The sequence below is a fragment of the Urocampus carinirostris genome, chromosome 8, assembly GCF_059441175.1.
Source record: "Urocampus carinirostris isolate Australia breed hairy pipefish chromosome 8, RoL_Ucar_1.0, whole genome shotgun sequence".
Lineage (NCBI taxonomy): Eukaryota > Metazoa > Chordata > Actinopteri > Syngnathiformes > Syngnathidae > Urocampus > Urocampus carinirostris.
The window spans coordinates 30744864-30764159 of record NC_142356.1 but is presented as its reverse complement, the minus strand read 5'-3'; the positions used below and the strand labels follow the sequence as shown (position 1 = coordinate 30764159).

The following is a 19296-nucleotide window of genomic DNA, read 5'->3' as shown; positions in this document are numbered from 1 at the left end:
AGTCCAAGACAGCAATGACGCAACTTCCCACCTCAGTTAGCTGGTCAAATGACAAATAATCACTCAGTTTGTCAGATAACTGTAATTTATTTTTTGTGTTGCAATTTTTTTTTTTACAGTACAGGGTGCCACATTTTTGCCGTCTTCCGGGAAGTCTTTCCTTTTGGGCTGCGTGGACGAGCCAGCCACCGGTGAGCTTGGACTCGGAGAACTGGCCGGGCTGACAGTCACCAATGAGGCAGACGACCTCACATGCCAGGTAAGTGCTGCATTATCATGTAGGACAGGGGTCGGGAACCTATGGCTTGCTCATGAGTACATATCGCCCAGAGATAAATTGAACTCGTGCAAGTATTTAATATATTATCACATACCTAACTGTCGCACGTGCAAAGCGGAGACAAAGGAGTCCAAAAAACAGAAACAGAAAAACCAAAAAGGAAAAATCAATTTTCAACTGAATGGACCAATGCCCCATCATCAGCATCAGGGGCGTGGCAGAAGCAGGATCCGGAGGAGACTGGGCGGACCGGCAGGTGTCACAGCCGGATATCGCAGGCGGGCGTCGAGACAGGCGAGCAGACAGACGGGCAGGCAGGCACCGGGACAGCCCGGCGTCGAGACAAGCCGACGGGCGATGGGGGCGGGTAGACAGATGGACGTCGAGACAGGCAGGCAGACGGACATCGAGACCGGTGGGCAGGCAGGCAGGCAGGCAGGCGGGTGAACCGGGCAGGTGGACAGGCCAACCAGGCAGGCAACGGGCGAGTGGGGCAGGCAGACGGGCGAGTGGGGCAGGCAGACGGGCGAGTCGGGCAGGCAGACGGACGATAAGTCAGGCAAGAAGACAGGCGAGGCGGACAGGCGAGTCAGACAGGCAGGCGGACAATCCAGACAGGCCGGCAGACGAGTCAGGTAAGCAGACGGACGAGTCAGACAAGCAGACGGACGATGAGTCAGGCAAGCAGACAGGCGAGTCGGACAGGCTGACGGGCAGGCGGAAGGACGAGCCAGACAGGCGGATGGGTGACTCAGGCAAGCAGACAGGCATGGCATACCGACAAACAGGCATGGCAGGCAGACAGACGAGCATGACCGGCAGACAGACGGGCATAGCAGGCAGGCGGCTGGACGAGTCTGACAGGCGAAACAGGCAAGCAGACGGGCATGGCCAGCCGACGGACAGGCGAATCAGGCGAGCAGACAGGCCTGGCAGGCCTACAAACAGGCATGGCCGGCGGACAAACAGGCATGGCAGGCAGGCGGACGGACAAGTGTGACAGGTAGACAAGTGAATCAGGCAAGCAGACGGGAACCTTGGAATGTTGACAGGAAGGTGGGGGATTAAAAAGAGGTCAGCAATCAATCAGCGTCCGTGGCTGTTGGCGCCAACAGAGCAGACTTAGGTGCCCCGCACCCAGTAATCATGACATTATCATTTAATAGATTTTTATAATATCATCAAACATCACACAGTAAAAAAATGTGCTGAAGAATTAGCTTTGGTCTGTTGAGCGGGTTTAGCGGCTTGGTTAAATTTTTCTTAAACTATATGTTGCAACTCTCTCCCAAAAAAATCAAAATACTTTTGCTTTTATGGCTCTTTGGGTCAAAAAGGCTCCAATCCCTGATGTAAGAGCATGACACACAGAGAGGAGGGCTTAATAGAGTTAGCTTCTTGTTACTAGGGCTGCAACGATTACTGGACGTTGTCATCAAAAATCGATAACCGAAATAGTCATAAATAAATTCCATGTCAACTGTTGTCCCCAGATACGTCTTTCCAACACAGTGAGGTATTTTAACATGAATATAATCTTTTCTTGCACATTCGCAGTAGTGTCTCTGACTCGAGTAGTAACATAAACATACAAAAATAGCGGCATCAACATCAAGTACGCCTACCAAAACTTCAAAGGTTTTGGAGCATTTTTACCTAAATACGGCCAATAAAAAGACTTTTTGCAAAGTTTGCAAAGCAGACCTTGCATATCATGGTAGAAGCTTGGTGACACTCAAACATTTAAAGATCATGTTTGACAGTTGAGTCGGTAAGATTCAAAGATGATTTAAGCCAATACAGTTTTAATGAAATGCCTTGTACAATTTGCATACATATACAGAGTTACTTTGTGCTTCAGTTATGCCAGTTAACTCCTTCGCGGGAAAAAAAAGTTTAAAAAGAATTATTTAATTTAAAAAAATCAACTAATGCTTTCCACACCGACACAGCGCAGGTCTCGCAAAATCACGCTGTGTCTGCTTGCCGGCTTTACTGTGCGAGAGGGGTTAGTGGAAGGTGGGTCATAAAACCATCACGCTGATCGGCTAGCACCTCTTGACTTAAGATCTCAGATGCCAATTTATATTATAGCGGCTTTCATGTTGTATTATCACCAGACACCTGTTTTGCGTTCCTTTGCGTATTGCTCAGAAGAATTTGTGTCCTGCGCATTTTTCGTGCCAGGAAAGTGATGCATCTCTCTCGCTCACTCTCTCTATGCCGCTCTCTCTCTCTGGCTTGCTCTTAGTGGGCCAGTCGGCAGGGCTTTCAAGGTCTATTATTCAACAAGCTTTAGCCCTAATAAAGATTGTGTCTATTTTGCAGATGAGCAGCAGTCAGGACACACTGAGGAAGACCTGGAATGCCAAGTTCACCCTGCGCAGCCATTTTGACACCATTCGGGGTTTAGCATTCCACCCGGTAGAGCCCGTCCTGGTCACTGCCTCTGATGATGGCACGCTCAAATTATGGAACCTCGACAAGACTGCGCCTGTTAAAAAGTGAGATGCCTTTAGAGCAGCAAGAACGTTTTTTGTGTGTGCTGCGGTTCTTCAGCTAGTTTTCGATAGTTGGGGTCTTTAGACAAAGTAATATATGGATTGGACACATTAATGAGCTAAACGATTTTGATGATTTCACCCTCTTTAAATGGATTAAACATTTTCTGTGTTCTTTTCTCTCTTAATGCATACACGCCAACGGACTTTATGCTTTATTTTCCACCACGCCTATATGTTTTTATCTTACTTCTAGCAAACCTGTTGGGGGTGGAACACAAAAGGCATACATACCAACCTTTTGACATCAAAATGTAGTATATATAATTGGACACGATCCACCTTCAGAATACAAAAAAACAACAACATGTGCTTGTTCAAAACCGGAAGTGGCAAACTTTTACCAAAACGGAAATGTAATGTGATCGTTGGAGAGGTTTATTCACGCAAAATGACTTGGTCTCACTTCAAGATAAAGCAGCCGTAGACTAAAATACTAATCTCGTGCCAAGATTTGTTTTTTAAATTTGAAAAACAAAAACAGTAGATTAAAAAAACATTTCGAGTTTTAAGGGGAGAAAAGCGGTAGTCTAACACACAAACTGTAGTGTTGGTGAGTACAACTTAAAACACAAAAATATCCCTTAACCATTTTAAGGTGTAATCTTTATAATCGTCAATATTTTTGGTGTTAGACCAAAAAGACCCTTATATGATGATCTAATAGTCCCCAGCTTTTATTGTACCATGTACCGGTTTATTGTCTGACGATATCATCATGGCCCAGTGTAGCACATAAAAATAAAATATGATCAGATTTTTAACCGGTTTTATTTTCCAGTGATCGTAAATCTACTGTGTAATCTTGTGCAAATTTATTAGCTTGTCCCTGTGAAGTCGCACTAAACGCTAGACCATGACATAAGCAAGATCTTTTCTGTTACAACACAATGCAACACAATCTAGTCACCATGATAAAATTTAAACATACCTTCAAAATAAGGCACAAATATTCGCGTCTCACAGCAGCATTGAATCAGTGGCGGCTCTGAGCTTGTTTCGCTGAAATGAGATGGACTGGAAAAAACCCTATCCCCTGCCACTTTTTCCAGCTCGTCCAAAAGCCTCCCAAAGCTTTCCTAGGCCAGCCTAGTGACGTAGACTCTCCAGTGTGTCCTTGGTCGTCCGCTGGGCTTCCTGTCGGAGGGACATCCCCTGAACTCTTCCCGAGGGAGGTCTCAAGCAAGCATCCTTATTAGATTCTTCCTGTATGACCGGGCCTAACATCATTTGTCCAAGAGAAAGCCCAGCCACACTGCAGCGGAAAATAATTTAAGCCGCTTGTTCTTTCAGCCACGACCCACAGTTCGTGACTAGGAGTGAGGATGTGAACGCAGATCGACTGGTAAATGTAGACCTTTGCTTTAATTCAGCTTCTTCTTCATCATGACGGACCTGTACTGGGTCCGCATGACTCCTGCACCGATCCGTCTGTGGATCTGTGTGGATCCTACAGTCGCTTATGAACAAGACTCCAAGATACTTGATGTCCTCCTGGCAGGATCTCATCCCAGACCTGGAAAGGGCATAACACCCTTTTCGGCTGAGAATTATGGTCTCGGACTTGGAGGTTATGATCTTCATCTCAGCTGCTTTACACTTGGCTGTGAAGGCGGAAGATCACAGCTTGAGGAACCCAAAAGCAACACATAATTTGCAAAAAGCGGAGATGTGGTACTGAGGCTCTAAAACCAGACTCTACACGCCACGGATGTGCCTAGCAATTCTGTCCATGTTATGAATAGAATAGGTGACAAAAGGCAGCCTTGACAGAGTCTGACTCCTACTGGAAAGGAATCCGACTTACTGCTGGCAGAGCAGACCAAACTCCGGTCAGACAGGAACCAAGCAGCCCTGACAAGGCTGCTCGACTATCTTATTAATTAAAATTCTGTTTGTGTTTAGGTGCGCGGCCCTGGACGTGGAACCCATCTACACTTTCCGAGGTCACAGGCAAGTCCATATACTTGCCTACCAATCGATCAAGCAGCTGTAGTAAGTTTTTAATGAAAGGTTTTCCTATCTGTCCATGACAGCGGCTCTGTTCTGTGCGTCACCATGAGCGCCAGCGGCGAACAGTGCTTCAGCGGCGGCATTGACGGAACCATCCAGATCTGGAATGTGCCTAGCCACAACAGTGACCCCTATGATCCTTACGGTATGGTCCACTTCCTATATATATATATATATATATATATATATATATATATATATATATATAGGCATATTGTGATGAGCCTGCTTGAGATACTGGTTTACCTCTGGTAATAAGAATGCAGAACACAATGCACAATGAAAATAATAGCAAAACCAGGAAGTATACCCCCCCCCCCCCCGCTGTTGCAAGGGATTACTTTCATTTATTGATTGTTCAATTACTTTTTCCCCCTACAGCCATTTTGGTACTCACTCTCCATTGCTCAAGCAAAGACCAATCAAAGCTCTGCTTCCGATAGGATATTGTTTTTTTTTTTCAGTCTGCCAATAAGCAAAGTGTCATTTCCATTGCACAACAAATAGGGAAATTGCTGTCCCTTGGTTTCATAAAAACAGGTGGATATTGCTTGAGTGATACTTTTCAACAAATCCAATATATTATTTTAGCTGAACTTAATCTTCCATCCATCCATTCATTATCTTCCGCTTATTCAGGGTCAGGTGGCGGGGGAAGCATCCTCAGCAGGGAAGCCCTGACCTCCTTATCTCTAGCCACGTCATACAGCTCATCTGCAGGGATCCCAAGGCGTTCCCAGGATATCCTAGACTGGACATAGTCCCTCCAGAATTTTTTTGGTCATCCCTGGGGCCTCCTGCTGGTGGGACCTGCCCCGAACATTTCCCAAGGAAAGCGTCCTGCAGGCTTCCTTATCATATGCCCGAGCTACCTTAGCTGGCTCCTCTCAACGCAGAGAAGTAGCGGCTCTGCATTGAGTCCCTCCCAGATGACAGAGCTTCTCACCTTATCTCTAAGGGAGAGCCCAGCCACCATGCGGAGGAAACTCATTTCAGCCACTTGTGTCTTGTTCTTTCAGTCATCACCCACAGTTCATGACCAAAGGTGAGGGTAGAAACATAGATCAACCGAGAGCTTTGCCTTTCAGCTCATCTTCACCACGACAGACCGGTGCAAGGTCTGCATGATGGCAGACGTTGCACTGATCCATCTGTCGATCTCCCATTGCATGTGAACAAGACACCGAGATACTTGAACTCTTCCACTTGGGGCAGGGTCTCGTCTTTAAGCCGGAGAGACCATGCCACCCTTTGTCGGCAGAGAACCATTGTCTCGGACTTGGAGGTATTGATCTTCATCCTGGTCACTTTGTCCTCGCCTGCAAATTGCTCCAGTGAGAGCTTAAGATCATGGCTTGAGGAAGGCTCGGACAAACTGAAAACCTCAGCATGAGCAAAATGATGAAACCTTGAGAAGGGACCGCACATGAGGTAATCCCCCTTCCAAGATGACCAGGCAGCAATGGATGTTGCAAGGGCATCAACAAACAATACACAGACATGGGTCATTTGTAAGGCATAGTATAAAAGTGTGTTTTAAGCCTACATTTAAACAGTTCCACTGAGGTTGCAGGTCGAATCTCGGAAGGCAGAGCATTCCACTGCACCGGTGACTGAATGGAAAACGCTCTCGAATCTGCAGATTTCTTCATTTGGGGGTCCTTGGTTACGCCCAAGTATCAAGTCAACAATGTTTACAAATACATTATCATCCCTTTTGGGGGGGAATGTGCACAGAGATGTCCGTCCAGCGGGGGGTGCTATTCGGGCACGCGGACGCTGTTTGGGGCGTGGCCTATAGCTCCACCCACAAGCGTCTGCTCTCCTGCTCATCGGACGGGACAGTGTGTCTATGGAACGCTGAAGATGTTGCACCGCCGCTCGCCGTTTTCAACCGTAGAGGAGGTAACATGTCAACATGTTTGCATTCTGACTCTATAATTCTATATTTCAATATTCAGTTACATTTAATTGTATATAAATATATCAGTGTTGGGCGTGTTATTCAAAAACAGTAACTAGTCACCGTTACTAGTTACCTATTTCAAAAAGGAATTCAGTTACCCCTAAATTACTGACACCGAAAACTAGCATGTTACTCAGAAAGTAACAAGTTACAAATTATTGTGTACAGTATACTCACATAGAGGCTTACCCCCTAAAACGGATGTACAATCGCCACATAATAAAATAAATAGCAGTGAACCCTTTATACTGTAATTTTTGGCTTGTGTGCTTAAGAGCTTGCAAACAAACACCAGGTCCTAGCTGATCCTTTCTTTATGCACAATCCTAATAGCTTTGTCCTGTAATCGAACAAGGGATTCTATATTGCTCTTATGTGTATATCTCCAAATCTCTATACAATAACTTAAACAAGGAAAAGTTAATGAACTGTACATTATATTTGAGTATTTGTTTTTCAAATATACAGTATCTCTGGAAAAAGGTTTAAGCCCGAGCCTGACCTCAAATCCTGCCAAAATCCCCCCATCTCCTTACCTTTTCTCACAAATAAAATATGAAATTTCATGTTTGCTCCGGCTCAGATCGGGTTTTAACAGCCATAGGCTCGGGTCAGGTTGGGCTGAATTTTTTTAGGATTGATCTTTCCTCTAATCTCTGTCCCTACTCATCAATGCAATTTTCTTTAATAATTTAGACTGTATGCTAGTTATAATGGGTGTTCAGCTAATATCATGCCTAAAAATCTCTGGGAACAGTCCAATACATAAGGCCGAGTTTGAGATCGACCTTGGTCGAAATTCATGTTGGGTCTGTCATTATATTTGGGTTTGGCCGGGCTTCTCACTCACTGACTTTTTAAAATAAATATAGGTTCATAAAAATGTATCCTAAAACAATGTGTGGATACTCCCAAAAAACACACATTTATTGATTTTTTTATTTTTTTTTTTAAACATTTCCCCCTAAAAAATCAGTCAGGGTTTATGGCCCAGTATTCAACCCATCAATTATTTCTAGTCAACTCGGTCAATGATAGAAAAATCTTTATACAGTCTTGTTTAACTTGGATTTTGTTGCCAAAGACAGGCACTAATTTGTTAATAAATAAATCACCTCTCCTCCCAAGTCCTCACAAATAAAATATAAAATTACGGGTTTGCTCTGGGCTCGGTCCTGCAAATCAAGTTAATCGGTCTGGCTTGGGCTCGTTCAGTCTTTAATACCCGTGGGCCTGGGTCGGGTCAAGCTGCTAGTTTCTTTTAAGGCCCGATCTTACCCCTACCATGCATACATGCATTGAATACTTAGGATAATTTTTTTTCAATTTACAACAATTTTGGGATCCGTTTTAGTTATTTTGGTCATGTCGACCAACCCCACTAGGTGTCACGCATACCTCTCGGACCCCTTTTCAGAACTGGGCGTCCCCACATCCGTGGACGTGTCGAGCAGCGAGTCGACTCACGCGGTGGCATCCTTCGCAGATGGCCACGTCGGCATCTTTGATATGAACACGCAGCAGCTGGTGCTCAAGATGGAGCCGGCAAGAGCGTCCGGTAGGCCGATGTGCTCATAGGACATGCGCAAACCGGTGTTCGGCACCAGTTTACAATTTTTTCTACTTTCCTTGGTTAAGACACACCTTGTCAAATCAACAAAGTCCTGAGTCACCCCACGCTGCCCGTTAGCATCACGGCACAGGAGGACCGACACATCCGATTCTTTGACAACAACACGGGTATGCCTGGCGTGATAATAAAACTCAACACACAAACACACTATAGCCTGGTCACAATCGGGAGGCCCTTTATGACACTTATTGGGCTGACTGCTCAAAACATCAAGATTGTTTCCATGGGTGTACTGAGATTGACTTGCTGTTGCAGCTTTCATGGTCAAGATTGGATTCCCACCTGAATTAATTTGGCATAGCCTCATATTGTGTCTAGCATTTGTAATAAAGGAAGCAATACACAAATTTTTATTTTAGCTTTGCATTATCCATTTTTTCGGTTCATTGATATGGATGATGATTGATCAGTCCAGAAGGAAAATAGTAGAGACACACAAATAAATAATGCACGTGTTTGATACTAAAAACTATATTTACCTGACAAGGAAAAATTAAAAAACACCAAAGAAAAAAAAGGATACTGTTGACACAAGCCCTTGCAGTTTTCAAAAACAGAATGGGGAAAGAAATTCGTTAGCATTAATTAAATTATTGATCCGTTGTCAGGAACCAGGATGGAATCTCGGACCCAATTGCGTTCGTTTTAAAGGAATCTTTATTGGAATGAGTTGTCAGAGCTTGCTCTGGACGCCGGTGTTTGTCGGTCATCAGCATCGTCGGACAGAATGGCAGTTCCGTGACAGGTAGGCAGAATCAATACAGCTTAGCGGGCAGGTCGATGGCCAGGGCAGGAGAGTAGATCGTAAACGTGGGACAGAAACAGGTCGAAACACGAGGCAGGCAGGAATCAAGCAGGAGAAGTCTTTGGTAATGTTAATCTGGCAAAACACACAGAGAGACACAAGTACGGTCGGACAATCCCCTCTGGGTGCTGACAGCTTAAGAGGGGAGTGCCAGCCAATCAGAGAGCGCGCTCCTGCGCGCCAAACGATTGCCCCAGGTGTCTTCATTTTGGCAATCTTGACATCTGTAATCCTCAGTTATTATTATGAACTAATTTAAATAATCAGGAATTATTTTCATTACATGTCGGATGTGAAATATTATTTGATCCTGCACCAAAAAGTTTGTTCTAACATCTTTTCTTGGTTTACCTCAGGGGAACAAAAGGAGTCTCGGCCTTCTGAAGAAACAAAGTAGCAAGCCCATTCAAATATACCTCTGATTGGCGGAAACAATTAAAACCTGAATTGTGCCATTTTCTGTTGGACAAACACTACATCACTCAAATAACAATGGGGGGAACATGGAACTATAAATCCTCAAAAAAATGTAGTGTCTTGTGATTACACACATCGATTACGCACATCGCAATATTTATTAGGTTTTGGTAAATCGTGCAGCCCTAAATCAGATCCTTTATGGATTCTTGGTCCGGGTAGCTTGGCGCGTCGCCAAGGTTTCAAATCGTCCAAAGAATCAAGGAAGTTTCACGGGAGGGAAAAAAACCCTGGCTTTTGAAATAGGCGCACACAAAAATATATCCAGTCTTTTTTTAAAACATAAACTTTAACAATGTCAAGTCATCTGAGGCCACGTGTCAGGAACATAAAGAGCGACTACTCATTTCCTGAGATACAATAGTTACAACAGTAGTTACAATAATTACAATAACTGTACACAGAACTTAGGCATGTCAATTAACAATATAAAATATAATCAACAGACACATCAAATATTAAAAAGAGATCTCAAATTTTATTTCAATGTTATTATTCGTTACCGTTAACAATTTTTTGGACGTATCAAAGCAATATTTTACAGTTACAATAATTACAATAACTGTACACAGAAATTAGGCATGTCAATTACCAATATAAAATATAATCAACAGACACATCAAATATTAAAAAGAGATCTCAAATTTGGTTTCAATGTTATAATTCGTTACCGTTAACAATTTTTTTCGACGCATCAAAGCAACATTTTAATAATACAAAGAGAAACCAAAAAAACTCACCAAAACTTTTCTAGATCGGGTTTTTCGTCCATTACGAATCACACCATCATCAGGTGGAGTCAAAACGAAGAAAAGGATTTGGTTTACCAAACAATATTTTGCTAACAATAGCTATGAATAATATGTGACATTGTTTTGTTTTTGCTATGTTTTTTTTTTTTTACAAAGCTTTATTGAAAAACAAATCATTGTTTGCTATAATTTCAATAATTGATTTAATTTGATAATTTTGTTATAAGATATTTACTACAATGTGGTTGCTATCAAATCATAATATTTTATTTAAGTGCAGGACTATCCTTCTATATATTAATTTCCAACTGTTTTTTTAGCGAGGGTTACAATTTCTCATTCTTGTTCAGGAAAGTTGGCACACTCCATGGTGGCGCACTTGGATGCTGTGACCAGTCTAGCTGTGGATTCCAACGGAATTTACCTCATGTCAGGAAGTAAGTTTCCCCTTACCAAATTATTACGCAGCAAACAGTATTTTTTTACGGACAAGGGAAGTAATCTTCGCTGATGAGAGGTGATTCATGAACACAAATCATGTACTGACACGGACATTAACCAAGTTGGTCGCTGGGGCACCACTTCCTGTGTTGTGTGTTGGGTAAATAGTCTGGCCAGGCCCATCCCTCTCCAGGTTAGTTGATATAGTAGATAGCATCGCTAAGATCAATCTGATCAAAATACTTCTGCAGAGATTGGGTCTTTAATAGCCCAAGTAAAATTCTTAGTCTTTATTGTCATTGATTATACCATAGTGAACATGGTTTAAAACGACATTACCCCAAATATTGGTATTTTTGCTGGAAACAACTCAGAAAATTGGATCCACAACGTTGGATCAAATCAGAAATACTTGATCCATCTATTTTTGAGCCAATTTGTTTTTGGGGTTTTTTGACCAAAAGAAGTACAGTAATCCATCGTTTATCGCTGGTGTTACATTCCAAAAAGAACCTGTGATGGGCAACGTATGTGAAGTAGAAACCTTTGGTCACTTTGAGTCTCTATAGTTTGTATTCTTCTGTGTGCTTTTTACCACTCGTTTTTGGTTGCACGACGTACTACAGCAGCATCATGTATTCAATTTTTTCCCTCTGTCCTTTTAAAAACAATGAAGACGATTAACATAAAATTCAGACTATAAGACGCACCCAGTACATTTTTAAAGAAAACCCATTTTGTATAAACATAAGCCGCACCTGACGATAAGCCGCATGTGCCCACAATGAGACATGAGATATTTACAAAGAAAGACAGCACACAAAAAGAGTTTTGATAATATACGGTACCACCCCTTAACGTTCCATCAGCCCACCGATGGGCCACCGTACTTTTGATAAACAAATACGTGTTTGTACAACGTCACTAAAATACGTCATGCCACATAAAGCTTAAATTCTTGGGATTCATTTCAAATTATACTCATTAAAGAAACATCACGATCATCAGTCAGAAACAAGATACCAAAAAACTACAAAGCCGGCGTGACTGATCATTACGTCCTCTGGTCGTCTTCAACTTCTTTAAATGTCCGCGAAAATGGCTTTGTCACATCAAGGACAATCCATAGAATCCAATCGTGTAAAATATTGACGCCAAAACACAAGATAATGGGGACAGATGATAAGAATCCACCTTAAACATTTCTGGACGTTGGTTCTTATAATCATTTCGTTTCGCCACATTATTTCCGTTTACAAATAAACTCGTAAAATTATTCCCAATACGATAGTTAGCGCATCCTTTGCGTCTTGCTCAACATATATTCCACCGGTCTCATTCATAACTTTACTGCTCGGGTGCCCCTGGTGGCCAATAGGAAAAAAATGCATAAATTAGCCGCATTATTGCATAAGCCGCAGGGTTGAAAGCTTGGGGAAAAAGTCGCGGCTTATAGTCAGAGTTTTACTGTAATCATTCCACACAGCACTTGGGAAGTTATGTTAACTATTTTTACACTAATATGCAAAAACTGTACTGCAAAGATTTCACAGAACTTTTGATCATCTAGAATACAGGGTGTTTAAAAAAATGATGTCCTTTGAATATGAATAATTGTTATTATTATTATAGATATATGTATTTCGCTGTACTAACTCAAAAGCAGATAATTTGTATATAAAAAGAAAAAAAAAATAGTTATCTGCTGGAGACTGTTAACCAAGATGGGCTTCAGCGTGTTGGGCAGGAGCTAGATTACTGACCATCATTCCTGGCAGTCTGATTCTGTGGACCACAGAATAAGTGAAAAGAAAAAACACTATAAAAAGTGCTTGAAAATGCCACCGGCACACCTGCACTTGTGGCTTGTCATTATGGCGTTGTCATGTGAAGTGTCACCGCCCCCTACTGCCCGCACCTAAAAGGATAGCTCTATTTAGAAAACTGACTCTTTGGCTCGAGTTTGCTGAGAAGAGATGACTCTTTCGGCTCCCAAACGGCTCCTCAGATTTTGTGTTTAAAAAAAAATAATGCTTTGTTGTAGTAAAACATTATGCGCCAAATTGTTATGCAATTTCATGTTTTTCAGGAGATCCCTGCAAAACATGTAAAATATAAATTAAAATATTAAGATCTACAAAAAGAAAAACCCAAAGCAATTTTAGCTTTTTACACACTGAACAGATTTAAAGGCAAACAACAACACAAAATCCCTGAAAATGCAATTCAAAAAAATTTCAATTAAAAATATTAACTCTTCAGTCCTATAAATAAATTATAAAATGCAACAAAAAAACGATTTACAATTCTGTTTTAACCAATTTGGACACCGATCCTCTGAAAAACACACAGAAATATTAATTAAAAAAACAAAAAAAAGTAAAACATCAGCAGAAATATTAAGATTAAGCGCTCTATGCTTCAGAGCAATCAATATCATTTAAATGAGTCCAAATTTGGCTCATTTTTCTGTTTTTACGCATACGTTACTCTCTTTTTAATTGTCATCTGTATTGAACTCAATTATCAGCCAACACTTCTAGAGCCCTTTCCATGTTTGTAAACAGGTGTGACGTAGCTAAGCTGTACAAGCATTGTTGAAGCAGAATGGCAGAATTCATGTCAGTTTATCCTAGCCATTGACACAAAAAGATTGTAGATTAAAGTTAGGAACAGCTCAAAGTAGCACAAAGTATGTGGTCGCAGCAAGATAGCGACTTTATTTTAGTCATCAAAATCAACAACAACAAAATTGTTCTTTTGATTGCCGCTGGATTTCTCCCGGGCAGCACGGCGGGGCAGTGGTTAGCGCGTGTGCAGTACAGTTCTGAGGTCATGAGATCGAACCTCCTGTGTGGAGTTTGCATGTTCTCCCCGTGCTTGCGTGGGTTTCCTCCAGGCACTCCGGTTTCCTCCCGCATTCCAAAGACATGCATGTCAGGTTGATTGGTGGTTCCAAATTGTCCCTAGGTGTGAATGAGCAAGTGAGTTGTCTGTCTCTGTGTGCCCTGCGACTGGCTGGCTACCAGTTCAGGGTGGCCCCTGCCAACTGTCCTAAGATGGCTGGGATGGGCTCCAGCACCCCCGCGACCCTACTGAGGATAAGCGGTGCACATATTGGATGGATGGACGGATTTCTCCCTTTGAAGGGACTGGGACAATTGTCCTTGATAGTGGATGAATCTGGCCACGAAAAAGATGTACGAACCCTGTATCCTGAAAGAAAAGCCCGAAAATAAATGTTAATTTCTTTGCTTCTCTCAAGGCCACGACTGTTCGGTGCGCGTGTGGAACCTGACGAGCAAGACGTGCGTCCAGGAATTCACGGCGCACCGTAAAAAGTTTGACGAATCCATCCACGATGTGAGCTTCCACCCTGCAAAGTGCTACATCGCGAGCGCGGGGGCGGACGCCCTGGCCAAGGTCTTCGTATGACGCTGGAGTTGCCGGGAAACGCCGCACAAACTTTGTCGCTTTCTCCCAGGTGACTCGACTTGCTTCGGTAATCGGTCAGGCCTCGTTGTTCTGTCGTGGAATGTGGCGTGAATATACAGTATTGCCCTGCATGTGCGCTACTCTCCAATCCTGCTTTTTCTGTTTTTTTTAACAGGAAACTGACATTTAATTGTGTTATTTTGGCAACTTGGTGCAGATGACTGTCAAAGTGAAATCAGGAAGATTTATTTCCGTGTTCTCAGCCATCTTGTGGCCGCTTGATGCCAAGTAGAGGTCAAATCCGGCCTAAATAAATCCAGCCCGACCCAGCGCACGGGTATTGAAGACCGAACCAGAATGAGCCCTACAAATTAACTTGATTTGAGGGACTGAAACCGAAGCAAACTCGAATTTTCAAATTCTACTTGTGAGGCCATTTTTATTATTTATGAGGAGGAGGAGGGCTTCTCTCTCGCTGATTAAAAAAAATTATCAACCCGGGCTTCGCGCGCCCATGCAAGAAAGGGTGACTGGAATGCAGTTCCTCCACATAGAAAAATAAACTAAGAATAATGACGGGGTAATGACATGGGTAATTAAAAAAAAAGGCAGCAGGAGAAGCCCTGCTCGAACCCGAAGCAGTGATAGACATTTTAGCCCGCTCCAGACCAGGATTTCAGTTCAGACTCGGGTTTAGGATCTCAACTCTAATGCCAAGGGACTCTTTAAAAGTGTTTTTAGGAGTTTCAAGCCATATCTTAGCAATTGTCAACTTTGTGGCTTTAATCCTGGCCGATTTTTTTCAAATATTGACATTAAGTTTGACGGCTAAACACGCACAACGCACCTTGTTAAAGGGACAGTGTGTACTATTTAGCGTCTCCTTGAGGTAGCCAAAACTTTATTTATTAAAGAAAAAATAATATTGGTCTAAATCAGGGGTATTTTGCATGCAGCTCGTGAGCCAGATCAGGCCAGCCAAGGGGTTTTATCTGACCCACGAGACATCTCTGAGAGAAGCACAAGAGAAAAACAAGCTGCAGGTTGAAATATGACAACTTGATGTTGCCAAAGCCAGGCGGCACTCACTAAGCATCTGGAACTATCTCTCTCTCTCTCTTTCTCTCTCTTTCTCTTTTTCTTCCTCGCTTTCTCTCTTGTCTCTTTGTCTCTCTTTCTCTGTCTTTCTCTGTTATTGTCTCTTCATTTTTCTCTCTCTCTGACTTTCTTTCTCTTTCTCCACATATTCACATACATACATACATACATACATACATATATCAAAATAAACTATGAAATCAAATATATATATATATATATATATATATATATATATATATATATATATATATATATATATATATATATATATATATATATATATATATATATATATATATATATACCGGTATATATATATATATATATATATATATTTAGATATATATATTTAGATATATATATTTAGATATATATATTTAGATATATATATTTAGATATATATATTTAGATATATATATTTAGATATATATATTTAGATATAGATAGATGTATACATATTGCTATTTAATTTTGTCTCTCTTTTTCTCCATTTCTTTCTCACAGTCTTTCTTTTTCTCCCCCTCTCCCCCTGTTTTTTTCCCTTCTCTCTTTCTTTTTTTCTCCAGCTTCATGAGTGTTTTTTTTTACCATGTGGCCCCTGAGCCAAAATGTGCTTGACAACCCTTGTCCAAAAAATAATTAAAAAAAAACTTTTAAACTTACATTTTTAAAATGATTTTTAGGTTGAGAAATTTGCATTTAATTTATATATTATGCGCCTCACCGAGAGGGAGCTGAAATATTTGTCAAAACATCTTGCCGCTACAGGCACCAAAAACCACAAAACCCCTCAAAAGGCTGGGCAGGTTTCTTCACTTTGAGTCTACGTAGTTTTTATACTCCTTTGTACTTTTTAGCATTTGTTTTCAGTTGCACGAAACTATACAGTGTCAAATAATACACACTGTCCCTTTAAATAAAGAAAACCTCTGACATTTGAGAAGCACAATATACAACATTTAATTTAGTGGGAGTAGTAAGAGTGTGAATTGTCGTTAATGATTGGTTTGTTGATTACTTGAGATTGATGGCCTACTGGAACTATTGCTGCAACACAGGAATAAAGCAGGTCTGTGTCTCGAAAATAAAACTCTTTAAATATAAACTGAGACATGACATAATCTGCCATGGGTACACATGATGTAATGGGTACAACATGAAATTAAACGCCCATCAGCAAAGCAGGAGAATGCAATGAATACAAGAGTTGCTAATATTTATAGATGTATTCATCAATATGTGAATAAATTGATTGAAGAATCTAATCGAGATTTCACAATTAAGCCAGATAAAGTTTATATTACAGGAGGAATGATTAATTTATTTATTACAAAATAATATATCATCAACTTTATACTTACATTTTTAGTAATTAATTGATGGTGTCCAGAGCCTTTCCAGTTTCAGCTTCTTAACAGTAAATATATTCCCAGCTTTCTTTTGTCCTCTGTGAAAGTAAATGGATGATTTTTGCAAATACTCAATGAATAAAAGATTTGTGACCAATTTGGGACACAACCCAGCAAAAATTTTACCTTTGCATTTTTTGTTTTAAGTGTAAAAAAATGGTTTGACTTCTTAATCTTGGTGCACACTCTTACAACTTTCCGTTCTGGTGAGCACTTTTGTGAAGAAAAAAAAGATGTAATCACACTGCATTCATTTGTACATACTGAATATTGTCTGTAAATGTGTACAGTGAAATCTGACGGCTTAGCGATAATGTATATACTCTTTTTACATTTAAAAAAAGCCTTGTGGTTACCTGTATTCTATTATATGGTACACTTTTCAATGGGAGAGGTGTTATCGCAACCTCGATAAATGCTTGATATTTTACCAGGAAGCAGCTATTTAATTTGCATTGCAGATAATGTATGTCTGAGTTCCTTTATGTATCTACCGTGCAAATGATATATTTATTATGATTTACTTATGCAATGAGTTGAACGTTGTCTCTTTACAAATATTTTGATTTCGTAATCGAGTAGTACACCAATGTAAAAAGTAATCCTTCCATCAAAGCTCTTTTTCTCAGTGAAACTGTCAAGTGTTGAGTTTGGTTTTAAGGTGTTGTCACATAAACTTCTTTGTGTGAATAAAGTTAATATTTTTACAGCAGAATGACCATGGATTTGTGTGTGTGTGGGGGTGGGGGGGGGTCTGGGTCTCACTTACAACAGCGGTCTCCAACCTTTTTTTAAGTTGAGAGATCATTTTGATGCTACTGAAGGATTTCAAACGATTAAATACAAGTTACATTTATCGAGTGCAATGAAGATTTCCACTGAGTGAGCTTCAGGTCTCGCCGTTCCGAATGCGAATGTTTTGTTTAGTTCTGTTGATAACAGGACTCCGACGGAGGAGGCCAGACGAACAAGGACGGACATCGAGGCGAGGTGGTGGAGCCCACGTGGGGGGTTTTCCTGACGCGCCGGCTTGCGGAAAAAGGCGTGGGCCGGGAGAACTTCAGAAGATCGAGAAAGGAAGAAGATCGAGAGGGACAATCGAGAGAGAAGGCTCGACGGAGACTCGAGCGACACTAATTCGGCTAATTCGATGGAGTTCACCTAGTTAAATACTTTAAGAAAATAAACCTGCCCCCGTCTTAAAATGGCGGCTATTCTTGTCCATCTTTTCCCAAAAAGAAATGAGCACGCATTGTTAGGTGGTGTTTGGATAATGGAGTCACGTAACTAATTTGAACAATTTGGCAAACGGTACATTTTAATACTTATTTCCTAACACTACTTAGAAAAAAGGCACCCAAGTTTGATATGCATTTCTAAAATAAGAACTTATTGTGTTGTTACTATGTTATTACTAGGTTCAATATTGCAATTAGGCCTTAAATAGACTCAGTCAACTAATAAAAAACAATCACTTTACTAGAAAATCACAATGACCCAGCACTGGTGAGCTATTTTCAAAACCGGTCCGCGGGAACCTCACCTGTCCTTAGGGGGAACTCTTGTGCTCGTGAGCACCACGTTGGAGACCCCTGCTTTACAGTGATGTGCTGTCAGATGAGGCACGGGATGCTGTGCCTCAACTGTGATAATAGAAACGTGTGCTTGTGTGTGTGTGTGTGTGTGTGTGTGTGTATCCCTTAACCTCACGGGTCGTAGGGGCAAGTACAGCCTAGTGGAGCCCATCCCTACTCAGGCCGAAAAATGTTTCCACCCGAAATATAGAATTAAGAATGAATTAAATTGTTGTTTTCATCCAATGTTGTTTCTTATTCGTCCTCACAATTTGGGGCATTTCTTTTTAATAATAAACTTTTTGTCTGTTATCGTATTTGGATGGATATTTGTTAGAACCGGATCGAGCAGGACATCACTGAAAGCCTAGGTGTGAAATTCACGGCCCACCGCTGCTTATTATTTATGTTTAATTTTGATGTTGACTTTATTTTGTGTATTCCCAAGCAAACTCCATTGAAGCCTGGTCCAAGTTACTCAAGCTGTTGATTGATTAAATAACTATTTAAAACCCCACTGTGTAATATTTGACCACTAGATGGCACTGTTGTCTAATGCTGCTACACTTTGCACTGGTAATCGGTTGCAAGACACCAAACAAACATGGTGGCGACTACAAGGTAAGGAATTAACTATGTAAAAGAAATACAAATCACCTATTATTTTTTTATTCAACATTGGTATTTTTTTTACTGAATGTAACTTTTTTGTACCACTACGAGGCACTCAATATTACACACTGTCCCTTTAAGTAATTCATTTTCGGTTGATTTATATTTTAGTCATTCCTCATCAGTAGGGCGAGGACGTTTAGCTCTTCTGTCCGCTAAGAGGCGGTAGAGTTTTAT

At 41.2% G+C, this 19296-nt stretch overlaps 1 protein-coding gene across 5 annotated transcripts in view; it reads left to right on the top strand.

Annotated features, from left to right (window-relative positions):
- The window catches only part of LOC148361600 (striatin-like), a 37457-nt gene extending 21777 nt beyond the window's left edge, over positions 1–15680 (top strand). Inside the window, exons 10-19 of one of the 5 annotated variants that reach the window (XR_015851140.1) lie at positions 120–259; positions 2609–2784; positions 4747–4794; positions 4878–4999; positions 6592–6759; positions 8238–8378; positions 8459–8560; positions 9062–9198; positions 10838–10924; positions 14194–14239. Coding sequence is in view for 3 of the 5 variants with exons in the window: in XM_088342342.1 (XP_088198468.1) it covers positions 120–259; positions 2609–2784; positions 4747–4794; positions 4878–4999; positions 6592–6759; positions 8238–8378; positions 8459–8560; positions 10838–10924; positions 14194–14363 (1154 nt within the window). In the remaining 2 variants the exon portion in view is untranslated. Of the gene's footprint in view, positions 1–119; positions 260–2608; positions 2785–4746; positions 4795–4877; positions 5000–6591; positions 6760–8205; positions 8379–8458; positions 8561–9061; positions 10925–14193 lie in introns of those variants that run through there. The other 4 variants (XM_088342342.1, XR_015851139.1, XM_088342341.1 and 1 more) reach the window with 4 other exon arrangements.
- The last annotated feature ends 3616 nt before the right edge of the window (positions 15681–19296 follow it).